The following is a 27,834-nucleotide window of genomic DNA, read 5'->3' as shown; positions in this document are numbered from 1 at the left end:
AAGTCAAATCAATTTGGCCTTGTCAAAAACACCCAACCTGTCCACTAAATTTCTTGTGAATCTGTCCACAAGCTTTTGAGATATCCTGCTCACAGACAAACAGAGATACAAATACAGATAGGGGTGAAAAATAACCTCCCTCCTTGCACCTTCACTGGTGGAGGTAAAAAAAAAATATATATATATATATAAAAGGATCTTGCCTTCATCAACAAGGTCAATCCTCAAAGATTGTACCAACACTGGCTCTCATCATTATGTTGATGGAAAATCCTCTTTTTCTCTTTGCCGATGACTCCACCCTCTGCCGTACCATCTGTCATCCCTCAGACCGGCAAGCAGCAGCTTCTTCGCTCACTGCAGATCTGGATAAAATCACAAACTGGTCCAACACGTGGAACATGTCTTTCAATCCAGACAAATCTCACACTCTCACTGTCTCTTTGAAAGGACCGTTTAGAAAACCCCCCCATCCACTTTCTCAACAATCCTCTGGAAGAAGTCTTTTCTTTCAAGCTTCTGGTTCTCACTATCTGCCATGACCTTTCCTGGGAAAGTCACATTTCCAACCTCGCCTCAAAAGCCAGTCGCCGACTGGGAATCCTCCGTCGTGCAAAGTCTTTCCTCGGCCCTCTTAAGCTCCTGACCACTTACAAAGCTTTTGTCCGTAGCCTGATGGAGTACTGCTCTCCCCTCTGGGCTGGTGCTCCTGCCTCCCACCTTTCTCGGCTTAACGCTGTCGAAACCAGGGCATTTAAGATCATCGGCATCTCCCACAATGAAGCTGAATCTTTGGGCCTCTCACTCAATCACCGCAGGTTGGTCGGTGGTCTTTCTGTCTTCCACCGACTCCTCTCCAGGCTTGCCCCCCCCACTCTCTCTGCGATTTGTCCCCACCACATTTCCACAGGGCGCTCAAGGTCCGCCAACAACCCCCTTCTGGTAAAACTACCAAAATCACGAATCACTGCTCATCTTCACTCTTTCATTCCTCTTTTTTCCCGCCTTTGGAATAAACTTCCTCACTCTAGTCTTTCCCATTCTTCCCTCCAAGCTTTCAAAACAGCTGTTCACCACCACCTCTTATCATCCCCCATCCAAATCCTCAATCTTTTCTACCCCCGATAATCCACCCAAGCCCACTTCCTTCATTTCTCCTGCTTTCCTTCCTGAAAGTCCCTGTAATGTCCATCTTCTCTTCGCCATGTTCCCCGTCCCATCCCCATCCCTCTCCCTTCCACAGTTCACCTAATGTGTCTGTTCCCCACTGTTTTGTCCCTCCCACTCCCGCCCCTCTTGTCTCATGCCCCCTTGCTGTGAGTTGTGTGTTAGCTCTCATACGAGCCTCAACAAGGTATACAAAAAAAAAAAATGAAGTACAAGGCAACCATAAAATCCCTGAAAAAGCCTAATACAGTAGTTCAGCAGAGCTCGTTGGGCTGTCCATTAGCAGCTGGAAAGTCATGATTGAATATCTACAGCAATCATGAGCACATACCCATCGCCTGTTTTCCCATCGCACACTGATAGGTATTTCGGGGAGACTGGTTGTGATGTGGGTAAGGAACAAGTCCAGCACACACGCCCAACAGGGTGAACGGCTCGATCTCCAGGTGTGTCGTCGACCTGTGGTCAACAGAGAAGTACAAGATGGGATAGAGCTCTCTTGCAGTCTAAGTTTGTTCAGTGGTCAGTTGAATTGGATAGTAGAATGTGACAGTACAAAAAAGTTGATGTGAAAGAAACAATATTGCAATGCTATCTTTTTTTTTTTTTTAAACACTAACAGGTATCACATCTGGTTATGGACCCTCAAATTTGCTTTAATTATGAAATCACTGTTCTAATAAAGCTAACGAGTATATTTGGAGGTGACGTAGATAGATAGGAAGCTGCTTGCAGCTTCATCGAACAGCATGACTTTTGCTGGAATGAAAGGCATCAGAAAAGTGAAAAGAAGATTCAGGAAAAAGGGTGCGTTGTACAATTCTGTGCAGCAATATATATTTGTAGATCCATACTGTAAAGTTTACAGGAGATGCCCTGGGCGAATGAACGGAAGGTGGGTTGTTTGAACATAAGAGGGTTTCCACCCCAAGAGCTGCTGTGCCAAAAATTCCACTCAACTTCCACCAAATCATTATTGTGTTCTAATCATTTATCTATGTTGCGAGGAACATAACTGCTACTTCCTGTTGAACTTGATGGTTTCAAACAACACTTGCTGTTGGCCGAGTTCAGTCTGTGTTAAAATTATGCCATTTCTGGTTGTTTAAAAGGAAAAAAAAATACGTTTGCACATGTGTTTTACCCATCAATGAGCTGCTCATAGAGGGCGACGTTGCAATCATTCTCCTCATTCACATCCAGGTACTCGACCAATCCCTCGTGCAGGAAATCCTCAAACGTCCTGCCAGAGCAACAGAGATCAATAGAATCATAATGGATTGGCAAAAAAAAAAAATGCAGAGAGCAAATGACTAACACCATGAGCAAATAATCCTTTGTCGGTCATAAACAGCTCCATTGCACATCCACAGCACCAAATGACACCACACACACACACTACCGGCAGCCTTGGTTCAGTTCTTCCATGTGCTTATTATTCACAGCTGGTTTTCCATTTGTCACAATAATGTATGGCCTACGAGAAAAGAAAACCATAATGTAAAGATAAAACATATGAGCAATGTATCATAATCATCAATGCACCATACACTTGATAGAGTGTCAGTGCTGCCTTAGCAGTCTCTTAATAATGGTTACGTTGGGTGGTTTGCCGTTGCCTTCCCAGCAGCCATTTGTAATTTGTTTAGGGCAATGGCAACAACTCATCTACTCCTTGCAAAAGACACTGTGGGACCTTAAACATCCACTAACGACCAGTGCTGGTTGACAAGTACCTTTAAAGCATCCATCTGCTGGACGACGTACACAATGATGCATCACCAAGGTGATGTTTACCAGCTGGTAAGCATTTTAACGCAGGCTAGACAGCCCAGATCAGTGCACGCATCTCTGAGCTATCCTGCCAGCCAACTGTTCAATCGACATCAAACTCAATTATTCTCAATTGTTAAAGTGAGAGAGTGAGTGATTCCAAGTTCAAGCAATTGCTTCGTTGCCAAAGGACAATTACACACTCCTATTGTCTTACAAACCATCTCATCCATTACCGGCACAGGCGTCCCCCATCTGAGGAGATGTACACACAGTGGTCAGAGATGTTTGTAGAAATTGAAACAAATTCGTTGATGTAACCCGCACGGCGCATCAAACGGAAAGTCTTCACCAGCTTCTTGTGATCCTGGATAACACCCAGAATATTACCTGGTTGGGATAGAATGTGGAAAAAAAAAATCTTGATTAACAGAAATTTGTGTTGGTAACAATCAAAAGAATAAACTCCGGAAACTGAATTCCCCCAGATGAGAACCGTAACGATAAATGAGCTACCATTGAGGAAGACGATAAAAGTAGTTGGATAACTGAGCTCTTCCCCAGACAGCAAGCTGATGTCTTCGACACCCAAATTTAAGGCCAGCTTCACAATGGAACCCTCTTCCTCATCCGTCGTGATGTGGGTCATGAGTGCCAAGTTCTTTACCAGACCACAGGCCTGGAATGGAAGAACATAACAAGATTAAAACTGTCAGAAAGATGTCAAAAAAAACACAACAAACAGAGTGCATGGTCAGCATCAATACGAGGCTTGATGGGAGGCAGACTTCAATGAAATAAAAAAAAAAATGATAAATTAACTCATGCCCAGAATAAATGAGGAATATAGAAGGCAGTGAAAACGTTTGGTTGTCACCACCCAAATTCCACATAAAACAGCTGACTCATACGACGACGAGGACGACGAGGACGACGAGGACGACGAGGACGATGAGGACTTTAAATGTACAGTATCTTAGTCTTTCTTTGATACTCCAAGGTTATGCATTTGTAGAAATACCGAGGCTGGAGGATGTTTTTGATTGAAAAGCAGGGGCCTTCACTGAGCACAGAGAAGTCCGAGTTACGGTCCACCCTCTGATTGATCAAAGTTGTCCAATCGGTGGACCATTCATTTTGAGAGCACGCATGCATTATATGGCCAGCAACAAAGTGGGCCAGTCTCGTTTTCATTTTCACAGCAATCGACGATCAGTTTGCCATAATGCGGGAGCGTTTTAATACAACAAACAATCAAAAAAAATAAATAATAATTGGATATCAAAAATAGTTTGATAACCACCTCTCCTGTTTTTTCAATCACACAAAAGTAACATTGTCCTTTTTTTAACAACTTCCTTGATATTGCATTTTGATCTCCAACAGTAACAGCTGGCAGTATCCTGCTCACTTTGCATTCGTAGTTCTCCGTAAAAAAAAAACAGCTGTTGATGGTTTGCTTTCAACAAAGTGCATTTTGTCTTTGTCCGTTTCCACAGTCTTTTGGTTCCTCGTTTGTTACTCTTTGTCAAACGTACGGACCAGATTAAAGTATTGTACGAATAATGTGGTAGCAAACTAAATACACCATTTTAGATAACAAAAGGAAGGACATTTTAAAACGTACACAAACTTGATCGCAAAGTATTGTACAATCTCGTTTGGATTACATGCATTTGCAGTAATACCCAAGGTTTTCCACACATGTGCCTTAAAGCAGGATACACTTTATTACCAACAAGATACCGGTAGTGGACAAAAATAAATAAATAAAAACACAACAAATGGAAACACCAATATATTTATTGGGTCATTTAATTGGGTGTTGGGCCATCACGTGCGGCAAGTACAGCCTGTATGCGCCGTGGCATAGAGTCCACCAGCATCTGGAGTTCTACCGGAGGGATGTGGAAACATTCTTCGACAAGGAGGTCAATCAACTCACACCTGTTTGATGGAGGTGGAAAACGCTGGCTCAGGCGTCATTCCCGAATATCCCACAAATGCTCGATTGGGTTCAAATCTGGTGACTGAGAAGGCCATGATATATGGATAACATCAGTGTCATGCTCATCAAACCATTGGGCGACCGCACATGCTCTGTGGATGGGGGCATTGGGGGAGGTCTCCCATTACAGCCATGCTACCTCTCATTATAGGCAACCAGAAATGGGTGCAGCATTTTTAAAAGGGACCTGAAGCATGCTGGAATGTCATTTGCTCCATTAGCACATGCGTCACACCTGTGTGGAAGCTGTCACTTGGTATCCCTCATTTACCCAGGTGTTTACTTTTTTTGTCCACTACCTGTATATTTGATTGGGAGAGGACTCACAAATAAAATGGCACATCTTTATTTAATATTTTTGATTTTGGTGAAGATCCGGATCCGAGAATTGTTCAAGTGATTCTTCAGCATTGAGAGATAGGGCAAAGTCGACGATTATAATCGCATGATGTCTCAAAAAATTTCAGGACGAGTTGTGACAAAACTTGGTGGTGAGTTTGCTTGGTGACAAGAACAAGCCGATTAGATTTTGGTTCAGTTCCGCATGCAGATCTGGCCTATCAATGGGATACAAAACATAAACCATTCAGCTTGGTGTAGGTACCTGCTCCACAGAGTGCTGTTCCAGTTAATGCACACGATTATGGAACTTTAAAGGTTCCATGACATTGTACAGGAGCAAGTCATTCGACTGGTACCATCATAAAATGAATAATTATTTCAATTCCCTTGCATCATCCTTAAAAAAAAAAAAATGGAACATAAACATACAGAAGCAAAAGTAACAAACAATATAATTAACAATAGTACAGCATACCGTTTTACTTCGACAGTCTTGCAGCTTCCTTGATTCTTGAGGTGCATGATTTGGATTCAAGTAAAATTGGGAACAGGCTCATATATCTCCCTCCCTCTCACATCTCAACTTTATCGACCAATACAAAACATGTGATGAGCCATCGCACGTTCATGAAAAAAAAGCATACTCACCTCTCCTTCAGGAGTATCTGAGGGACACAGCATGCCCCACTGTGAAGGCTGCAGAGAACGGGGTCCGCTGACCTTCCGAGTCTTCTCAAACTGGGACGATATCCGTGTCATCATTCCCAATGTAGAAATGTATGACAGTCGGGAGAGGACTTGCGTCACACCCTGCCGTTCCATCTTGAAACGCTTGAGAGACCAGTTTCCCTAAAAGAGGAAGAAAAATTGATAGTTCATAGCTTGAGCATAAATATGATAAAGTATATAAACATGTGATAGTTGTGTATATTTGCTGAAGTTTTCATGACACAACAAATGACCAAATCCAGTTACCTAAACCACTATAAAAACAAATATTTTAATATCATGTGAATGCTTGTGAAAAAGAGGATTGCAGGGTTATAAACAGTAACGACCAGTTTTATGGGGTTTTGTTTTCTCTATACTTGTTTGAAAAGAAATTTCAAGGGCAGGGATGAAGGCAACTACCAAATAAAAATTATTAATCCAAATACCTTATGTTACCTCATATTAAAAAAGAAGTTCAGGACATATTTGGAGTTGGCACTGTTGCATCATTCCAGAGTAAACAAAACTGAAGACAAACCTCAAAAAGTGTGAATTAGTACATCTGATCATTGTCCGTATCTAATTTGACATCCTTGCATGAAAAAAAAAAAAACATAACATAAAACACACCATTTAGCAAATCAAAACTTCAATGAAGTTCCCAGGAATTTGTGACATTTAACCATTGAGGACCCACAAAGGTAACACCTGGCTGCCTCCACAGAAATCAACTGGTTGCATTTGCCGTTTGTATGAAAACTATATGCTGCACTGTGAAGGATGAAAAATGAAAAATTCTACGAATTATGCCTCTGGTGACGAAGTCGCCGCCGGTGGCATTAAGTTTTCAAGTTGTCCATCCTTCCGTCCATTCTAATTACCTCCGCCACCGAAGGAAAAGGATGCTATGCTTTCACCCCTTTCTGTCTGTCTGTCTGTTTGTATGCATGATATCTCAAAAAGTTGTGGACCGATTCAGATGAAATTTTGTGGACAGGTTTGGTGTGTGACAAGGACAAACCGATTCGATTTTGGTGAAGATCTGGATCCGGATCCAACTACTAGAATTTTTAAAGTGATTCTTCATCATTGAGAGAGAGGGTCAAAAACGATATATAGCATGATATCTCAAAAACGTATTAGGCCCAATATGTTCTAGTGGATCAGGCATTGCGTGGTGGAGGTATGCACTCTATCGAGTGCCCTAGTTTTCTCTGTTTTCTCTGCAACCGTTTATCCAATTGACACAAACTTTTCAGCATAGATGCAGCCACTCATGCAGAATTTTTTAATGATAATTATGACATCAGTTCATGTAGGGTGGCAGCATTGTTGGAAAAACTGAAAAACTTTGGATCTCTGTATCGCCTAATCCCACGATGGAAAAAAGTTGAAACGTGGTATCCCTGTCAAAATTCAACACGTATAACGCTGCATCCAATTGGTATGAAAAATTGTGAGTTTCATTTGGAGATAGATTGGTCAACATAAATTTTTTATGCCATCATTGGTCATGTGGTTTGGTAGCCATATTTAAAAAAATAAAAAATAATAATATTTGAAAAAAAAATTAATCCACAACCACTTTAGAGATTGAAGTGAAACTGTAAAGAAATGATTGACTAGCCATGTTGAATGAAATTTGATAACTACGACATCATCGGTCACATAGTCTGGCAGCAATCTTGGACTAACCCGAAAACTTTCAAAAAACTTCTTCTCCAGAATGGCTGGACCGGTTGAGGGTAACTTCAGACATATTCCCCATGCCTTGGGGATACGAGGGTAATAAAGAATGATTGATAATTCACGGGTTTCAGCGGCCATATTGGATTGAACAAAAATATTGAATAATGTTTCTCTGGAACTGCTTATCCAATCAAAGCAAAATTTACCAAATATCATCTTTCACTATCGCTTGATACAGTATGGAAATGATGACATCATAGGTGATGTGGTGTAGCAGCCATTTTTGATAGATAAAATAAACAAACCTTATCTCATCAAAATGAAACTTCACACACACGATCCTCTACCAAATTGTGGGCAGATGCCAACTTTTCAATGCCATTGGTCATGTGGTTTGGCAGCCATGTTAGTTTGAAAACCAAAAATTAAAAATTTTTTCTCCAAAACCGCTTAACGGTTCAATATGACCTGCTGCATTACATATAACAATGGTATGGGATCACAACTGCAAGGTTTGGCATTGATCGCAACAGCGGTTTCCAAAATATAATTTTAAAAATATTTTCCTTAAAACCAATGTGGCTGCCACACCACATGAGTGATTACATCATTGTTAGATCAAATGTATGCAGCAAGAGGAGTGGATCATAAGTGCAAAGTCTAGTATTGATAGGTTAAAGTTTCAAAGAAATAATTGTTTAATTATCTCCTTAAAACCAACATGGCTGCCACATAATGTGACCGACGAGGTCATCATGAAAATAAAATATTTGCAGCAACTGTGGTGGATCATCACTGCAAAGTCTAGCCTCGAAAGGCTGAGCTGTTTCAGAAAAAAAAATTTTTTAATACGATTGACTCGGCATGGGGAATATTGGTTGAAAATTTCAACATCAGTCACATGGTCTCGCAGCCATGTTGGACAAAGACATAAAATAAAAACTTATCCGATCAACGCGAAACTCCAAAGACGTAATCGGCCACCCATTCTGAATTTGATTTGATAAAGAGGACGTCGTGGGTCAGATGTCTGATCGAAGCAGGGTTGTATCAAGTGTGGCGGCATGAATTATTTTTATTTTTTTTACTTTCGTTTTTTTCACCATTGAAATTTCATGAAATTTTCACCATAAATGCGACTACTCATGTAGAACGTTTTTGTCATAACTACAATGTCATACGTCATGTGGTGTGGCAGCCATGTTGGAAAAACAGGGGGAAAATAAAAAGATAAAAACAAAAATTTGAACCTCTGTCAAAACATACCAAGGACAAAATTGAAACTTGGCACATGTGAAGTACTCCCCATAAGAAACAAGTGTGATTTGACGTCATACGTGGCTTTATTATAACATCATAATTGCATATGTCAAACACATTATCCGATCAATATGAAAAATTTTCAGGATCATCGATGGCTAAATTTACGTCACACTAACATGTTACCTTACCCGGCTTCAGGCTGTGGAAATCAAGGCATTTAGGATATTTTGGTATCTCCCGCGATGAGGCTGAGTCTTTTGGCCTCTCACTCCATCACCGCAGGCAGGTCGGTGGTCTTTCTGTCTTCTACCGTCTCCTCTCTGGTGTTGCCCCCACCGCCCCCCTGTCTGCAATTTGTCACCACCATATTTCCGCAGGGTGCTCAAGGTCCACCAAAAACCCCCTTCTGGTAAAACTACCAAAATCACGAATCACTGCTCACCTTCACTCTTCTATTCCTGCCTTTGGAATAAAAAACTCACACACTCTCTTCAATCCCATTCTTCCCTCCAGGCCTTCAAAACAGCTGTTCACCACCACCTCTTATCTTCCACCATCCAAAACCTCGATCTTTTCTACACCCGTTAAACCACCCCAAACCCACCTTCAAATTCCCTGCTTTCCTTCCTGAAAGTCCCTGTAATGTCCATCTTGTATACCCCATGTTCCTCACCCTATCCCTCTCCTAATGTCTCTGTTCCCCACTGTTTTGTCCTTCCCTCTCCCACACCTCTCGTCTCATATGTCGCCCTTGCTGTGCGTTGTATGTTAGCCCTTATACAAGCCTCGACATTATATACAATAATAAACTTTTCTTTTTTTTATTGTAATTGGCAAAAATAAAAAATTGATGTCAGTCACATTATTTTAATCATAAAACCTACAAATCTTTTTCTCCAAAATGGCTCATCAGATCGAGGCGAAACTACAGGTATGATCAGCTATCCATGAGGAACAAAAACTTATCAGTCGGAGGTCACCTGGTTTGGCAGCTATGAAGAATAAATATTTTAAAATCTTATTCTTCAGAATGGCTTGACAGATCAAAGGGAAACTTCACCTACATGTTCCCCAAGCCTTGGGAATGCCAGGGTGTTCACAAATAATTAATAGGTCACATGGTCTGGCAACCATATTGGTTTGAACAAAAAATGTTTTTAAAAACAGCTTAAAAATAATAAAAATAAAATCTCTCTTGAACCGCTTCATGAATCAATGTAAAACATCACAGTTATAATCAAGTCGACATGTGAAATATATATTTTCAATTTCAGTATGATCGGATGCATGGTCTGGCAGCCAGAATGATTTCATATTCTGAATCTGGGTTCAGGGATTTAAATTAACTCGGTACAAGTACATATAATGATGTAATAATGTCGGCGGAGGCATATCTGGCGACGTCGAAGAGTGCCCTTCTAATTTTTTAAAATATTTTGATGTACCATACAATTTTATAGGACATTGGTGCTGCCGAACTGAAGCAGTTTCTTGGCAAGGGTTATACTGGGTGGTTTGTCATTGCCTTCTCAGTGTTTGTCCAGTCTCTATTATTTTTAATGTTGAGCATCAAGCAAGGAAGCAGCACTACCATTTTTTTTTTAAATTAATTCTTTGGTAAGACTCGTCTTGGTTTGAACTATTGACCTCCCACTCAGAGCGGATTGTCAAACCACCAAGTCTGTTACTATACAATTAGATCTAAAATTATCAGTTTTGAAATCAATTTATTTTTCCTTTAATTATCACCATCAACAGCAAGTCAAATTTCAGAGCAATGACTGCTGTTCCACAAATGAATGGCCAATGTTATACAAAAGGTTTGAAATCATGAAAATCATTCAAACAAAATTGGTGCACTCCCTACGTGCGAGAAAGCAAAAACAACTACTACAACTTCATCAGCATCAAGTGAAGCATCCACATAAGTTGTGTGATGTGTGTGTGGCTCGTACAGTGGATATGGCATTTACAAGACCATTAGTGATCTGGTCTTGCCGAATGTGTTTGACGATGTCAAACTGTGCTGCACGGGGCTTCGGGATAGTCTGGTCAGCAATTTTTTTCAGCTCAGAGTTGAACTTCTTGAAAAGATCTTCAAACAGCAGTGAGAGGAGCTAAAATCAAACCAAAGCAATATTAAGAAATGATAACAGCACATTCAAAATAAAAAACTTCCAACTAGTTGCAAGAATCATACATTTTGATTATAGAAGCCTTGAAAGATATTTGTGAATGCTACAAGTACAGCACCAATCAACCCTCCCTCCGCCCCACCCCCCGCCCCCCTCAAATAACTAACACCACACATGATAGAGGTTCCTTGAAAATCCCCTTTAAGCTTCACTGTTTAGTGGTAATGTCAAAAGTGAACAGTCACCTGACCAGCCAGTTCAAGTCGCTTGTTACCATAGTAATCACGGTCATCCACTTTGTGGCTCCCTTGGGCCAGGATGACGCGGCGCACCATAACAGCAATGTACAAGCACTTGGACCGGAAATCGAATTCTTTAACCTGTGAAGATCACCAAAGGTCAGCATTTATAATCATTTGTCTCTTGAGCAGAGATCTGATATTCATTTTCTCATTTTTCCAAACATTTATTATTTAAAAAAATTAATAAGTAAAAATAACAAACCATTACCGTAGTGCTCGACCTGAATCGAGTTCTCAATCTCAAACTCAGCAGTGCTTCTGAGCCAGGTCAAGCCAAATTTGGCGATCAACTCAGAAAATAACTCAGATATTTTCATCACACGAAGTGAAGTAATTGCATTACTTTGCAAGTATGTGTGGTAGAAATGCACATCAATACATGAAAGCCCGCTTCTCTGAGTTGCAAAGCAAAATGTTACCGTAATCGGGCACCAACTGTTAGTCGTGAGCACAAGTATCACGACGTGGCTTGCTCTGATTGAATGTGGTTGTTTTGTGTACTTTTATATATTTTTATATTGATTCATGAAATATTTTTTGGATGCTCCTTCCGTGTCCTTCTAATCGTTTTCTGCTTTGGGAGAATAAATAAATATTTGTTTGAACCGCTGAATGAAGATTCCATTATACTTCTTCAAAATCAGAAAAGGCCTTATAAAAAAGGTAACTGTGATAAAATGAACACATTTTTGTTCCAAGTAAAGATATTAGCTTTCCAACCAAGTAAATAGATTACAGTAAATCCTCACCCTTTGCGGGGGTTACCACCCTGAGATCAGCATAAATACTGATACAAAGGAGGATAGGTTCCCGACACAAATCTAACCATATTTCGACAAGAATATATCATGTAAAAGTGGAATTACTAAATTTATGTAAAATTAATGTACAGTAAGCTAAAAGCCTTTTACTGCATGCAATATATATTGTTACGAATTTGGAATTCGATTGCACACAACATGCAGGTTCCTTTAGTCAGCTGTGTCGATAAGTGCTTGTTCCCTAGATAGCTCACCTTCCATTGTTTAAATGTTTAGAAATCATTTGGATGCGCTGCGGATCGATTTAATAGTTAGGGAGCGAACAATGGAGACGTCCCTCCCCCTCTTCTGCAAAGAGGAAGAAGAGCCCTTCTGTCCCGTGATTCATGACGTCAACAACTCCCTCCCACTCGTGGTTGAGCGGGGGATGGATCACGAGGGCACGGGGAGGGGCGGAGAAGGATAAAGAGGAGATCCTTACTTTGTTCGTGTGGGGAGTGGGAGAGTGGTCATTCAGCAGGCCGTCGGGTCCTGTTTGGCTTGGGTTAGGGTTGAGGCTTTTGGAAGCTTTTTGCTTCTGCAGAGGAGTTGTGTGGTTGTTCAGCAGACCTTCGGGTCCTGCTTGACTCTGATAGGTTTGGACGCTTTTTGCTTCGACTGGCTCGGGAGGAAGCTTTTTGAAGGCTTTCTGCTTTGGTGGTTCAGGGAGCTTCGGCCTCGGCTTGGCTCGGGTGGAGACTTTTTGGAGAGCTGCTTTGTTTGGAAGAGAGTTGAGCCGGTTGCTCGACTCGAGCTGCGAGTGGTGGCTTCTTCTTCTTGGTTCGTGAAGCTCTTTGTTCTCCGTTTGGTTCCCGGCTTGGTGCGACTCGTCGGCCTCTTCTTGGAGGTGGTTCCTCTGGGAAGCGACGCATCGACGGGAAGGATCGGCGCTTCGTCTCACCAACACGTGTTGAGAAGCGCGGGAGGATTCGCGGGAGCTTGGGAAGGATCGCAGCTCACGGCGATTGGATCCAGCTCGCTCTCGCTGGAGCCCGGGTCCGAACAACTTGAAGACCACACGAGGTGGAGAGGTTCGAGATCGGCTCTGGGTTTCAGCTCACCTATCCTCCGAGCTGGAGCTCGTTATTAAAGGCCTCAGCCACCATTTCTTGGGTATGTGTGTGTGCGAACAGGTGTCCGTGGGCCCGTCTAATAAGTAGGAAATTGTTAAGTGCTTTGTGTGCTGTAAATCTTTGCATTGCTTTTCGTATAGTCAGAATAGTTCTGCTCTTACGTGCTTCCCTAGTTCCCCATTATTATTAACTCATGCATGCCCGTAGGTGCGTGGCTGTACGTGCAAACAAAACAACAACAAAAAAAAAAAAAAAAAAAAAAAAAAAAACTTTCAAACCACGTGCCAGAAACAACAACCACACAGGCCGTTCCTTCGCTCTTGCGTGCCTGTACAAGCATGGCCGTATGTGCAAAAAAAAAAAAACTTTCAAACAACCAGACAGGCCGTTCCTTCGCCGTCGTAAACGACGACTGGATTGGGACATTGTGTTTAAGAAAATCGAGAAAGAAAGAATAGTCAGTTGATAAATCAAGAAAAAAAAAAAATCGAGAAAGAATACAGTAATCTTCACTGACTGGATTGGGGCAGTGTATTTAAGAAAATCGAGAAAGAATACAGTAAATCGATAAAAAAAAAAAATCGAGAAAGAATACAGTACTCGTCACTATCCGGAAGTTCGCATATTGCAGTTATGATTATTCGCAATTTAGTTTTAATGGCCAATTATTCAATTAGCGCCAACGTATTTTGCCTTTTCGCAAGGAAAAACACGGAGAGGAGAGAGAGAGAGGAGAGGAGAGAAAAAAACCCGTAATGGCGAACGCGGCTGTGTTTCTCTTCACCATCGACCACGTCTTCGCAGCAACGCTTCCTGTCATTGGTTGATATAAAATGGCCGCAGCAACGGTTCCTGTCATTGGTTGGTAAATAAATCGCCATAACTTGGGAAGCACTTGTCCGATTAATATCAAACCTTGAAAAGGCACATCCTCAGGTCCCCAACAATATATCTGGCAAGTTTCAATGAGATCAGACCGGCAGTTGTCGAGAATCAGCAGTCACAGACACACACACACACACACACACACACACACACACACACACACACACACACACACACACACACACACACACACACACACACACACACACACACACACACACACACACACACACACACACACAATGCTGGAATTATAGATAGATAAATACCCCAATTGTTAAATGTTTTCAGCTCGTCGCATCGATTCTTTCATTGACTGAGCATTTTGTGTGTTGGTAGTTAGAAAGCCGTTGGTTTGTCGTAAAAGGGGGACATTTGGACCGATGGTTCTCGGCGATTACGCCGCTCGGAATCGGGCACGGGATAGGCTCGCCTCAGCGGTTTGTTCCGTACGAGTTCCGTCGAGGGTGGAATACCCCGGTAGTTGGATCACGTGGGTACTTAGTTACAGTGAAGATTGGCAATCGACCATACCCCACGTGATCTGCCCATTGGCGTATTTCGGTTCTTGTTCAAGGACCCGTCGACTCGGAGTTATCCGGGCGGCGATCTATATTCCGGGCGATCGGTCGGGCCGACTGGACTTGCGGCTCCGTCAGAGTGGTTGGTTGGCGGACGACCCCGGCACCATAACAATACATACACACACACACACGCACACACAAATTTACCCCTCCCAAACCCTCCAGCCAAAGTAGGTGCATAAAGCAACCTAAGAAGATTTACACAAGATAAGCGATATGCTGTTTAGAACCATTCCCAGAGTTAAACTATAAAGACGTTCACACAGTATACATGTGAGAATCCCAATGCCACACACCCCCTCAGCTACCATACCGGCTTCATCGCTTATTGGCGAATCATCGACAACGCAGACAGCAATGCATACCATTGAGGCTCTCAAGCATGTAGCACGTGCAAATGTCAAAAGTACATACATACATATATATATATATATATATATATATATATATATATATGTATACCCCCACCCACATCTCACCTGTGAATGGAGGAAATAGCCAATCAGCTCTCACCTAATGAAGTAAACACAGGTGGCTTGGATTGTATAACAAATTGACACCTCTCACACTCCTCTAGCCAAATAAGTTGCGTAAAGCAAACCAAGAAGACCTACACAAGGTAAGTGCTACACTGTTTTGAACTCTTCCCAGAGTTCCTCTAAAACTATAAAGACATTCACACAAAGTACACACAAAAGAATCCCAATGCTACACACACCCTCAGCTACCAGACCGGTTTCATCACTTATTGGCGAATTATCAGCAATAGCGTAGACAGAAAGGCATACTAAAGAGGCTCCCGATGTGTGAACGTCTTTATAGTTTTTTTTAGGAACTCTGAGAAGGGTTCGAAATAGCGTAGCACTTACCTTGTGTAAGTCTTCTTGGGTTGCTTTATGCAACTTCTTTGGTTCGAGGAGTGTGGGAGGGGTCTATATATATATATATATATATATATATATATATATATATATATATATATATATATATATATATATATATATATATATATATATATATATATATATCAGATACTGTGCGACTCCAAACAACAATGAGTGGTGAAAGCGCCAGCTGTGTCCCATGCAGCCTTTGCTGCATGATACCGGGGGCAATAAGTGCCACCTGCCACACAGGACATGATCTCCTACTTTGCCAAACACAATCTGGAGTCATCAATGGTCTGCTGTTGGCACAATTATGATCATTAATGTCATTCTCTGATCTGAAATAAACGCCGTGACGTCAGCCATAACACAAGTACTGTCTGTGGCTCCTGCAAGAGCCACCTTGCAGCAATAATTACCAAGATGGAATTTCAGAAGCTGTCACAAATGTATGGAGAAATGCAGTTCCCGACCAATTTCGCACTCATTAGGGCAACATAAGCAAGATTCCATGTGACACGGTTTCCCTCAAGTCGTGTGTGTGTGTGTGTGTGTGTGTGTGTGTGTGTGTGTGTGTGTGTGTGTGTGTGTGTGTGTGTGTGTGTGTGTGTGTGTGTGTGTGTGTGTGTGTGTGTGTGTGTGTGTGTGTGTGTGTGTGTTCCACTCCAAGCTTTAGATCATGTAAAAATAAGTAAAATAAAATAAAATGTTCCACCAATTTCTGCTATGAATGAACAGAATGGGAACAACAAAAGATGGTAGGGTGCAAGGGTTGCTCGAGTGCATGAGAAAACATCGCACAAGGAGAAATAGAAAAGTATAGTGAAAACTTACTGGGACATGGGCAATAACAGTGTTAGCCAATAGTTCACGGGCCTCCTCCATCTTCGTCTTTTTCGGTCCACCCCACATCCTCTGACGACGCACCTTGTTTCCGATATACCGCAGAGCCTGCACCAAGGGAAAAAGTAAATAAGAAAAATAAAGTGCAGGATAATGATTTGCATCATTAATTTTGATCAAGGTCAAAAAAGTTATTTCAGGTATGACATTCTAAGGAAAATATAATTGAAGCACGATATGTATGGATGCTCATTAGCTGTGAACCCCCATGCCTGCACTCCACAGTTCCTTTGAAGGAGTCATATGTATGTTACCAAACAAAATGCAGAGAAAAAAGAAAAACCCACTACCAAGAGTAAAGTGCACCACTTTGTGCAAAACTTTCGTCTGGCCAAAGAGACATGGAAAACGGCCCCAAAAACAAATTACAATCTGAGCGCGGAGCCAGCCCAGGCCCGAGAGGATGCCGGCTGGGATGCTCGGACCTCTTTGGGGATCCCAAAAAAGGTGGAATCCTGTTTGTGCAGCGCCAGTCCCAGGAAAAAGCCAGCCAGGAGGCCAGGACCAAATGGGATAACAAAGTGAAAAAGTCAAAACATCAATTCAAAGTCAGAGCAAACTTCTTTGCTCTTACATGTGCCTTGATTTTGTCAAGACAAAAAATTAAAAATAATAATAATTTTTAAAATGTTGGGGGGGGGTGGTGGGGGGAGGAGAACAACAGAAAAATTAATTGGTAGAGGTCAAGTGCATGTATCATTTTCAAATTTATTCTCAAGGAATCCACCAAATAGTGAATTATGTATGCGAAGAGGAAGGTGAAAATTAAAAAAAACAAAGTGTAGAAATCTTCTTTCATACAAAGGAGTAAAGTAAGTTCTTGGGGATGAGGGGGTGGGGGGAGGAGGGAAGGAAGTTTAAATGAGATTAGATAACAGGGAGGAATGAAACAGATGGGCAAACTTCCTCTATTTGGTTTTATTGGGCGATACCAGTCACTATTAAAAATATTAAATAATTATGGTTGCAAGACCATGCGTCCGATCAGGTTGAAATTTAAAACATATATTCCCCTTGACTACAAGATCACAACTGTGACATTTCACGTCGACTGATGAAGCAGTTCAAGAGAATTTTTTTTTTAAGATTTCCATTGAATCCAATATGGCTGCCTGACCATGTGACCTAATGATTATTCATGAACACCCTGGTATCCCCAAGGCTTGGAAAACATGTGGATGAAGTTTCCCATAGATCTGTTAAGCCATTCTGAAGAAGATGATTTTTAAAGACTTATTCTTCCAAAAAAAAAAAAAAATTGCCAAATTACGTCACCTATGACATCATTGGTGGAGAACTCTGTTCCTCATGGATAGGCGAGTATACCTGTAAGGTTTTGCCACGATCTGTTCAGCCATGTCGGAAAAGATTTTTGAAGGTTTCTTTCTTAAAAACTATATGGCTTCTGAACCACATGACCGATGAAGTCATCAATTTATCCCTCGATGACCCTCAATTTTCATACTGACGGATAACACGTTCAACATATGCAATTATGACATAACAAAGTCGCCGATATTAAAAAAAATAAAAAATAAAAACATTTCCTATGGGGAAGAACTTCACATGTGCCAAGTTTCAATTTTTTCCCATGGAGCAGTTTCAAAGATAGAGGTCCTAAGTTTTTCCTTTTCCCCAACATAGAAGACACACCTCATGACCTATGATGTCATAATTATCAAAAACATTCCACATGAGTCGTTGCACCTATGTTGAAACATTTGTCAATCAGATAAGCGGTTGCAGAGAAAAAGAAAATTTTCATGGACGGACATGCGTAGAGAACACCTGAAAACAATGATTCTGGCAACTTCGTCAGCGGAAGAATATTTAAAACCAAACAAAACAAGCAAACAAGAGACTCATCTCGACGCATGTGCGATCAGGATGAATTCAGATCCAAAGTACTGTAAAACTACAGGTTCGTTTTCCAATTCATGGTCAAAATATAATATTCAATTGAAGTCAAGTTGCTCCTCGATCATAAACCGACGTTTGCAGATAGGACAGACAGAAGTGAACCAAATGCTTAACTGTGCTTTTTTCTTCACGTGGAATCATCATCCCATATCAAGTTCAGCATGTTTGGCAATAAATACATTTCAAAGGAATCTGGTATGTTACCAGCACCATCTGTAATGGACGGAGGTTATGTTTTCACCCCTATCTGTTTGTGTGCAGGACATCTCAAAAGGTTGTGGCTGAATTTGGATAAAATTTGGTGGACAAGCTGTACGTGTGACAAAGAAGAATTGGTTCAATTTTGGTGAAGATTTGTGATTCTTCACCATTAATAGGAATAAAACGATATATAGCACGATATCTCAAAAAATTATGGATGGATTCGGACGACACTAAAAAAAAATAAAGGTTAGGTGTGTAAATAAAGGTTAGGTGGACAGGTTAGGTGTGTAACAAGGACAAATCAATTCGATTTTGGTGAAGATCCGAAAAAAAAATTTTTTAAGTTATTTCTCAACATTGAGAGATGGGGCCAAAAAATGATAGCATTATGTTCCTAAATGTTGTGGACAAGTTATGACAAAACTTGACGCACGAGTAGGTCAGGTGACAAGGACAAACCGATTAGATTTTGGTTTAGGTGCGGATCCCGATCCGGCCCATCGGTGGGATACAAAACGTAAATTGTACAGCCTGGCGGAGGTATGCGCTCTTCCGAGTGTCCTAGTTTGACTGTTTTTGTAAGGATGTATGTGGATCATCCATTTATCAAAAAATGATACAACTGTTGCATTGAATTTCTTCATTTTTGCCTTTCCTGGCATGTTCCTCCTTTTCCATAAAAGAGACTTGAAAGTTTTGTCGGCTGTCGCAGCTGCTGCCTTCCTTTTTCTTCTTGTCTTTTGTTATTTTACCATCGCATGTTAATATCTGCACATTCATTTCAATCTAGCACACAATCTCTCCAAGCTTTCCTTCATAAATAATGCTGCTGCATTCCCCTTCATAGAAGTTCTTCAGTACTATTACCATTTGTAATGGAATTCTATAGTGCTCCAATACAATTTCACAGACCTTTTCTCTGAAATAAAGACATTAGTTTTTCTTTTCCCATTAAAGCATATGGGTAGACCTATGGAAGCAGTGAAAAAGTGCTTTGCATTTTATTTATTTATTTTTTAATCTGTCCAGAAGGAAAAATCCAGCAAACAATCGATCTTCCTTTCCCAAAACCATTGGTTGTTCTCCATTGTCAGCTTGAACCTCATCAACAAAATTCATAACAAATAAAAATTATACACCTGGATCAACTTGAGAAGTTTGTCGAGTTCAACTAACTGTACTAGCGGGGAGGCATCGCCACAAAGTGCATTTTCATACTGATCCAAATTGGCAAACAACACAGGATCGGAAGACCTGCAGCTGTGTGAAGATTTGAGCCTTCTGACATTCCTCCAGGCTGGGGCCAAAAGCTGCCAAAACATGCTCTTCTGTTCCAATCATTTGCACGATCTCCTGGTCACACTCCATAGCCATTGCCTGCCAAACACACCCAACAGAGATGCTGTTAAAATAACTCGTCACGATCTTCCCTTACGACAATTTAAAATTTTGAAATCGGTCTAACATTTATAAAATTCTTCTACATTGCAAGCAATTTGCTTGTGACCTAAAAACAAGTTATTGAAATAACACAAAGGGAAGGAATGAAGGTGGAAAAAATGCAGAAGGTGTCTTCTCTCATCGAGTCAGCAAGCTTGGAGCAACAATTCACATTTATTTCCACATCTGATGTAATGTAAATGCAATAAGGGTGGTGAGGTGCTTCATTTGAAACCAGTTGGTCAATATATGTTGCTTTTTGATGCCCAGGGTCTGTAATTTCAATAAATAAATAAACAAGCAGTCATAGATTGGTACTTACGAAATCGTCAACTTGACCTCTGACCTTGTCTAATAAAAGCTGTCTCTCGAGAAGGTAGCGACGCAAACCAGAAGTTTCTACGATGATTCTGTACCAAACCATCAAAAATCGAATGTTTGACCTCACTGTGACCTTGACCTTTGACCAAAATGTAATCAGCGCTAGCCATCACCCTCATGAATCACGTGGTGCAATTTGACATTGGTAGCTTCTTCCGTTCTCGAGTTATCGTGCCTACAAACAAACACACAAACAAACACACACACAAACAAACACACACACACAAACAAACACACAAACAGAGGATGGAAGTCATCAATATACTTACGAAATCTAAGGATTTCGTAAGTAATAAATAAATTGTATTGGTATCAAAGCCAGTGACCAATTGCAAATTAATAGTAGGATGTGCTAAGCGTTCCAATCAGGAACAAGGGTACGAGTTCTTATGGCTTTCCAAGCCATTGATGGAGGAAAACAAAAATTGCCCCCAATCAGCCTTCGCAGTGAAAATGGGCCAATCTGCACCCAATGGCTCACATATATCATTATAATCTTGCTGTTGGTCATCTCCAAATAGCTGCAATCATGATCTATAGAGAAGAACATGCGACAATAACATACAATTTATTCACCGATTGATCAGTAACACAAGACTGGGTCACCCACCTTGAAGATTATCGCGACAGGAATATCATCATTCAGGGTGTTGTGTTTGAGGTAGTAACGTCCGTTTTTCACCACAATGCTTGTTCGGCTTTTCTTCTCATGAGTTGAACTGTTGAGAGAATCTCACCTTACTTAAGAGGCAATATAAACAACCAAATAAATGACATACACCAAACTGGTTATTACCCTTGCCAGAGGAGAGGGTAATGTATTTGGGTCCATTTGTCTGCACAGACCTTTAGTGTTTTTTTTTCTCCAAAACCTGTCAGACTGAGACAAATTTTTCACCATAGGAGTGACTACTCATGTAGAATGTTTCAATGATAATTATGACATCAGTCACGTGGTGTGGCAGCCATACTGGAAAAACGGAAAAACTTTGGACCCCTGCATCTCTGAAACCGCACCATGGAAAAACTGAAACTTGGCACACAGCAAGTACTCCTCATAGGGAATAAGTGTGATTCTTATGACATCGTAATTGCATTTGTAGAACGCTACATCTGATTAGTATGAAAATTTTTGAGGGTCATCCAAGGATAAATTTGTCCACAGAAGAAAAAAAAAAAATTAATGTCATCGGTCACATGATTTGGCAGCCATATTGTTACTAAAACCAAAATGTTCTCCAAAATAGCTGAACAGATCGAGGCAAAACTTTACACGTATGAATAACCACCTATCCATGAGGAACAAAAGGTTTACACACATGACAACATTTGTCATATGGTTTGGCAGCGATATTGGATTTACCGAAAACCTCTCATCTTCTTCAGAATGGCTGGACAGATCCAGGGGAAACATCACACAAAAGTTCCCCAAGTTTTGGGGATACTAGGGCATTCATGAATAACACTGAACAACAAAATTTTTTTACTGGAGATGTGTAAAGTGATTTAGACTAATTTGGGTACGCTGATTTCAAAAATCATAACCGTTTTGCTGTATCACGTCAGGATTTTCAGTAACAGAAATATTCCCATTGCCTAGAAGTCAGGATTTCAATGAAATTTACAAAAATTCATTTATTCATTTATTTCATCATGAATGCTTCAAAATTATAGAAATTACAGAAAAACTCCACTAGAATGGAATTAAAAATGCTTTAGGCATTTGGCTTTGCGTTTGTGCTGCTCTGTGTCAGTTTCACGATGCAGGAACCAGCAGAAATCGCCCATCATGTTCGGGTTGTGCCGCCCTTGGTAACGCGTCTCCATGAGTGAAATCTCTTGGTGGAATTGCTCGCCGTGCTCATCCGAGACTGCTCCCAAGTTGTCAGGGAAGAAGTTCAGGTGCTGGTGTAGGAAATGGATTTTCAGGGACATCCTGGAGCCAAGTTTCCTGAAGGACTCCAGAAGCTGCTGCACTATTTCTTCATAGTTGGCCGTGCGCTCGTTCCCCAAGAAGTTGTCCGTCACAGCTTTGAAGCTCCTCCACGCTGCCAGCTCTTTGGGGTTTAGAGTTGTCGGAAAAGTTTCGTCCTTCATAATCTGTCGGATTTGCGGTCCAACAAAGACACCAGCCTTGATCTTGGCCTCTGACAAGGTGTTGCCAAACTTTTCCTTGAGGTATAAAAACCCACGCCCATTCAGATCCATTGCCCGTACAAAACTTTTCATCAAGCCGAGCTTTATGTGGAGTGGTGGAAGGAAAACCTTGGCTGGGTCGACAAGGGCGACATGCTTCACGTTGTGTCGACCAGGTACATGCTCTTTTCGCTCTTCCCAATCTTTCTTCGTCCAGTGATTCTTGTCGTCTCTGCTATCCCAGAGACAAAGGAAGCACATGTATTTCGTGTAGCCTGACTGCAGCCCTAACAACAGCGCCACCACTTTCAAGTCTCCGCAGATGTGCCAGTTGAAGTCATTGTACTTGATGGAATCAAGCAGCTGCCGCATAGTCTCATAGGTCTCTGTCATGCCGAACGCGTGAGCCAGTGGGACTGATGGTTTCTCGTTGCCATTGTGGAGCAAAACAGCCTTCAAGCTGTTCTTCCCCGAGTCGATGAAGAGGCACCAGTCTGCAGGATCGTGATCACACCGAAGTTCTTTCAACAGACCGTTGATGTCACTGCAGAATGTCATCGTGTCTTCCATCTCAAAGAACTCAGCCATGTCTCTGTGACGTGCTCTGAACAAGGATATCTTGGTGTTAGGTTCAAGTAGATTCCACTGCTGCAGCCTTGATCCAAGCAGCTCTGCCTTCGCCTTTGACAGCGAGAGATCTCTTACAAGATCATTTAAGTCTCCCTGGTTCAGAAGGTGTGATTCTTGAGTGTCGGGTTCAAAAGGGTCATCATCACCATCCTCTTCACCACTGCTTACAGCTATGTTCTGATCAGCTGGAGGTGTTGGAACGGGGTTCTCGTCATCATGAGGCACAGGTTTATGAGCAGAGACACAGTCAGCGTACTTGATGTGACCTTTAGTCTTCTTGTTGAAGCCGGCGATGCTTGTGCAGCAGAAATAACAATCATCATGATGATTCTGCGGCTCACGCCATATCATGGGCACCGCAAATGGCATGCTCGCACGCTTGCCCACCAACCACTGAGTCAAGGTTGTGTGACAGCTTGTGCAGCAGATGTGTGGTGCCCAGCTCTGTTCTTGGTCCCCCACCTTACACCCGAAGTAGTGAAAGTAGGCGGCCTTCATTTTCACTGCTGTAGATATACTTCGCTGTTGATCTTTTTTGGTATACCGACCACAGACATAACAGAAGTTGTCAGGATGATTGGTACAGGAACGCCTACTCATCTTTATCTGAAAGAAAGAAATATAACACAAGTTAACAACAATTGTACGAAATAGACATGTTAAAGACATATGTAAATTTCATTGAAATCCTGACTTCTAGGCAATGGGAATATTTCTGTTCCTGAAAATCCTGACGTGATACAGCAAAACGGTTATGATTTTTGAAATCAGCGTACCCAAATTAGTCTTAATCACTTTACACATCTCCAGTAAAAAAAATTTTTTGAAATTTGTTGTTCAGTGTAATTGATGTCATGTGATCTGGTAGCCATTTTGGATTAAGCGAAAATCTTAAAAACATCATCTTGAACCGCTTCATCGACATGAAACTTCACATTTATGATCAAGTTATGATGGGGAATATTTGTTTAAAATTTCAACCTTTAATGGTACAGTTAGCTGATCGGACATAATTATGGTCTTGGCCACCATAATTACATATATATATATATATATATATATATATATATATATATATATATATATATATATATATATATAAATAATTTTATTCTGAATAAGGCTCACTTGGCTGTGCCTGGATGGGTTTGAGGGCAGAGGAATAGCATCTCAAACCCAAATCCTATCCCGGTTCCTCCTGATGACTTCATCTTTGCTCGTTTGGGTTCCCTCTGATTATTCCAATATAGGACCTATTTGATTTGAATTGAATATATTTTCATCCCATTCTGAATTCAATTGAATAATAATAAAAAAAATGTCATGGGTCAGGGTCAAGTGTCCGTTCAAAGTGGGGTTGCATCAAAGCAGGAAGTCGTCATACCCGGGAATCACTGCCAGAAGTTACAAAGTGACAGTTCTAATTTTGGCAATTATTAGTTACGTAGCAAACCAGTACACAAGCACCACACAAAACAAGCCCTGGTGAGGGTCTGCAATCTTTGACTTCTCTTTTTCTTGTTTTAATATATGCAATGTGAAAAACCAGACATTTCCAAGCGAGCGTATTGTTTATGTAATAATCCACATAACTTGGCAATGCCAAATACATTAGCTAAAATAAACTCCCATTACTGAAAATTCTGGTTCTCTTCATTCGGCTATAGATAATATCCTCAATCCCTCACGGCGAAGATCTTCCAAAATGAAAAGTTGTTTTCTACTGTGACTACTGCTCATGGAAGAACTTCAAGAGGTTTACACCGGACTTCCAAAAAATAGGATACCATGTCAGAGAGATTAATGGAGGAATAAAAACATATTTTTAGCTTTAATCTATCTTTATTTATATTTCACTTAAACTGCAGATAAAGCTCATTTCAAAAATTCTGATTACAATATAAGCAAAACACAAAAGAAATTCCCAAAATACACTGACCACCTGAGACACAAATTTGTGAATTCACCAATTGGCATGTCTGTCACAGACGTTAATGTCAATGTCAGGAGATGAGAATCGGTGGTTATTAAAGATCCTAGTGTCCTTTGTGAAGAGTAGTTGAGCTATCGCCGGCACCCTGGACAAACTACAAATTCCTTCTCTAACCTAGAGTCAAACGACATGCTGAGCTGGGCGGTTCAAAGACATGGGCCAACATCTTTCCCATGTCAACCCTAGAATGTGGGAATAATTTCAACAACAAAATAGGGGTGTTTCGATGCATAATTTATCATTCATTCAAACAAGGGAACAAATTTTGCCTCAATCACCAGACACAACCAGAACATAGTTACATTGGGAAAAAAATAATAATCAAATAATAATAATAAATAATATCATATTTATACCACTAAAGTAGGGGAAAGAAATAGGCATGCCTGTCCTGATGCTCACCTGGATGAGGAGAAAGTCACTCAAACACCCCGCGGACCTCGAATTTTTTGATGTCATGAACAAACCGGTAAATCACGGGTGATGAAAGTTATGGTCAAGTTTCATTTAAAGTGTGTGTGTAGTTCAGAGAAGAGTGCAAATAACTATTTTGTGGGGTCAACTGCCCCACGTTGATTTTTATGCAGACAAACTTTGGTACATCATGGGTGAAAAATGTTATGGTCAAGTTTCATCAAAATCGTGTGTACAGTTTTGGAGGAGACAACAAATACCGTTTTGGGGGGTGTTCAAGCTCCCCCCCCCACCCTGTAAACCCCCTTAACGAGTGCAGATTTTGAAGCGGTCAATACACCTTCATTAGGCATCAGATATGAAGCTTACGGCCAAGTTTCATCAAAATCGTGCGTTTGGTTTAAGCAATAATGACCGACATGTTTATGGACTGACTCACTGACACCTACGGACACTGCTCAATCGCATAAGCTCACCTGACTAAAGTCGAGGTGAGCCAAAAATGAGAGTGAAGTCAATGGTACTCCATCGCAAATCCCTATGCTTCCCACCTAAAGCAAAGTTGAAAGATGACAAAAGATTCCACCAGAAATGACCCAATATCAAATTTTGATTTAATTTTTTTTTTCTGTTTTGACCCATGTGAGCTTAAGTACTCACCCCCCTGGGGCATTAACCGGGGCACAAATAAAAAAAACACGTTACATATTTCATGTCCCCCAAAGTGCATTGCATTTTAAGACCAAAAAATTTTTTTTCAAAAATAATAATAAATCAAGTTTTAAAATGTGCCCGTTATTGCATTTTTGGTATTTGACCCTTTTACCCCACCCTTCTTGCCAAGTGGTGATCATAACTACCAAGTTTGGTGACTTTCTGGCACAACTGTTTTGGAGGAGAAAAATGTGACAAGCAAACACGCAGAGACAGACAAACAGACAGAACACCTTTTTTTTTAAGTGTGGGGATAAAAATACACTTTGAAGTGCAGGACAGACCTTGTCACAGTGGCTGTGACTATTCTCTTGCGATCAACATCCACAATGATTCGATTCTTGGAAAGTTGCTCCTGGATGAGGCATACCTTTTCGACACCCTTCACCACAAAGTATCCACCTGTCATGACAAGTCAATCAGCAGGTATTCAAGCAGAACAATAGCACAAACTAAAACATCTAATGTAGATTCATTCGTGATGGATCAAGATAATAACTCACCTGGGTCAAGAGGACATTCGTTGAGTTTGGCACACTCTGCAGGAGACTTTCCCATGAGCACACATTTTGAACTCCGAAGCATGATGGGCATCCTGAAAAAACAGGGAAGCAGTTCAAGGTAAAATGGTACATCTTCCTCACTTACATACATCTCTTACAGAAAAAGCACTGTTACTACAACTTCCATGACCCTAATAAATCCCACTTTCTGGTGGGGTCAGCCATCCAAGTCTTCCTCTCAACATGTACCAATCCTGAGCATCTTTCACTCTCCTCATTTTATTTCCCCCTCAACTTTGGTTTGCTCCTTCTGCCAAGTTTATCCAAAGACTTGCCTGACCTCTTTCCACTAATCTTTTTTTTGAGCATGTGCCTCAACTAATGTAGGCATGCCTCTCGTGCCCCCCCCCTACAAAAAAATAAAAATAAAGAAGCACTGACAATTAACTGAAAAAAACCCCACAAATTAAAACTTTTAAGCAAAGAAAAAAAAATCATTTTTTTTACCATCCTGAGCAAGCCCCAAATTTGGCGAGGTGAACATTACAATCACATATGCCAAGGTTTTCAGAACAAACAAGCATGAACAGCACAGCACAAGACCTTCCAATAGGCAGGGCATTTCGAATGATCCTTTGATTCCCCCGTGTGTACTCTATGTCCACAGTGATTGGAGCTGAATAAGTCATGTCTCGCAGCCGGCACTGCAGACCCAAGCACAATATAGTTAGAGAAGAAAATGGCAAACGACCACAATACTGTAGCTGCCAAAAAACCAAGTACAGTATACCAAAAATGTATTACATATCCATATGCAGTATACAGGAAGTTAACCAGGTACGACATGCATACTGTGTGTTGTATAGCAATAACAACCAAATAATTTGATGGGGGGGGGGGGCGTGCGGGTGTGGCAGGGACAGATGGGCCCCGATAGCAACTCTTTGTCAAACAGCCACCACATAGATATAGCCTTA

The 27,834-nt window shown here is 41.0% G+C and overlaps 1 protein-coding gene across 6 annotated transcripts in view; it reads right to left on the bottom strand.

The window, feature by feature from the left end:
- Nucleotides 1-27,834, bottom strand: part of POLR3B (RNA polymerase III subunit B) — a 94,960-nt gene that overhangs the window by 36,648 nt on the left and 30,478 nt on the right. For 3 of the 6 annotated variants that reach the window (XR_015060626.1, XM_085890478.1, XM_085890462.1), the window contains exons 6-20: nt 27,461-27,561; nt 26,858-26,949; nt 26,639-26,756; nt 21,078-21,186; nt 19,901-20,023; nt 16,454-16,570; nt 11,334-11,468; nt 10,909-11,070; nt 7,697-7,771; nt 5,939-6,139; nt 3,457-3,619; nt 3,177-3,330; nt 2,570-2,644; nt 2,312-2,410; nt 1,499-1,626 (exon numbers count right to left, since the gene is read on the bottom strand). Coding sequence is in view for 5 of the 6 variants with exons in the window: in XM_085890478.1 (XP_085746604.1) it covers nt 1,499-1,626; nt 2,312-2,410; nt 2,570-2,644; nt 3,177-3,330; nt 3,457-3,619; nt 5,939-6,139; nt 7,697-7,771; nt 10,909-11,070; nt 11,334-11,468; nt 16,454-16,570; nt 19,901-20,023; nt 21,078-21,186; nt 26,639-26,756; nt 26,858-26,949; nt 27,461-27,561 (1,852 nt within the window). In the remaining variant the exon portion in view is untranslated. Of the gene's footprint in view, nt 1-1,498; nt 1,627-2,311; nt 2,411-2,569; nt 2,645-3,176; nt 3,331-3,456; nt 3,620-5,938; nt 6,140-7,696; nt 7,772-10,908; nt 11,071-11,333; nt 11,469-16,453; nt 16,571-19,900; nt 20,024-20,408; nt 20,605-21,077; nt 21,187-26,638; nt 26,757-26,857; nt 26,950-27,460; nt 27,562-27,834 lie in introns of those variants that run through there. The other 3 variants (XM_085890472.1, XM_085890481.1, XM_085890485.1) reach the window with 3 other exon arrangements.

This window comes from Eptatretus burgeri, chromosome 1 (genome assembly GCF_056783735.1).
Source record: "Eptatretus burgeri isolate ZD-2024b chromosome 1, Ebu_testis_v1, whole genome shotgun sequence".
NCBI lineage: Eukaryota > Metazoa > Chordata > Myxini > Myxiniformes > Myxinidae > Eptatretus > Eptatretus burgeri.
This window is presented reverse-complemented; position numbering and strand designations above follow the sequence as displayed.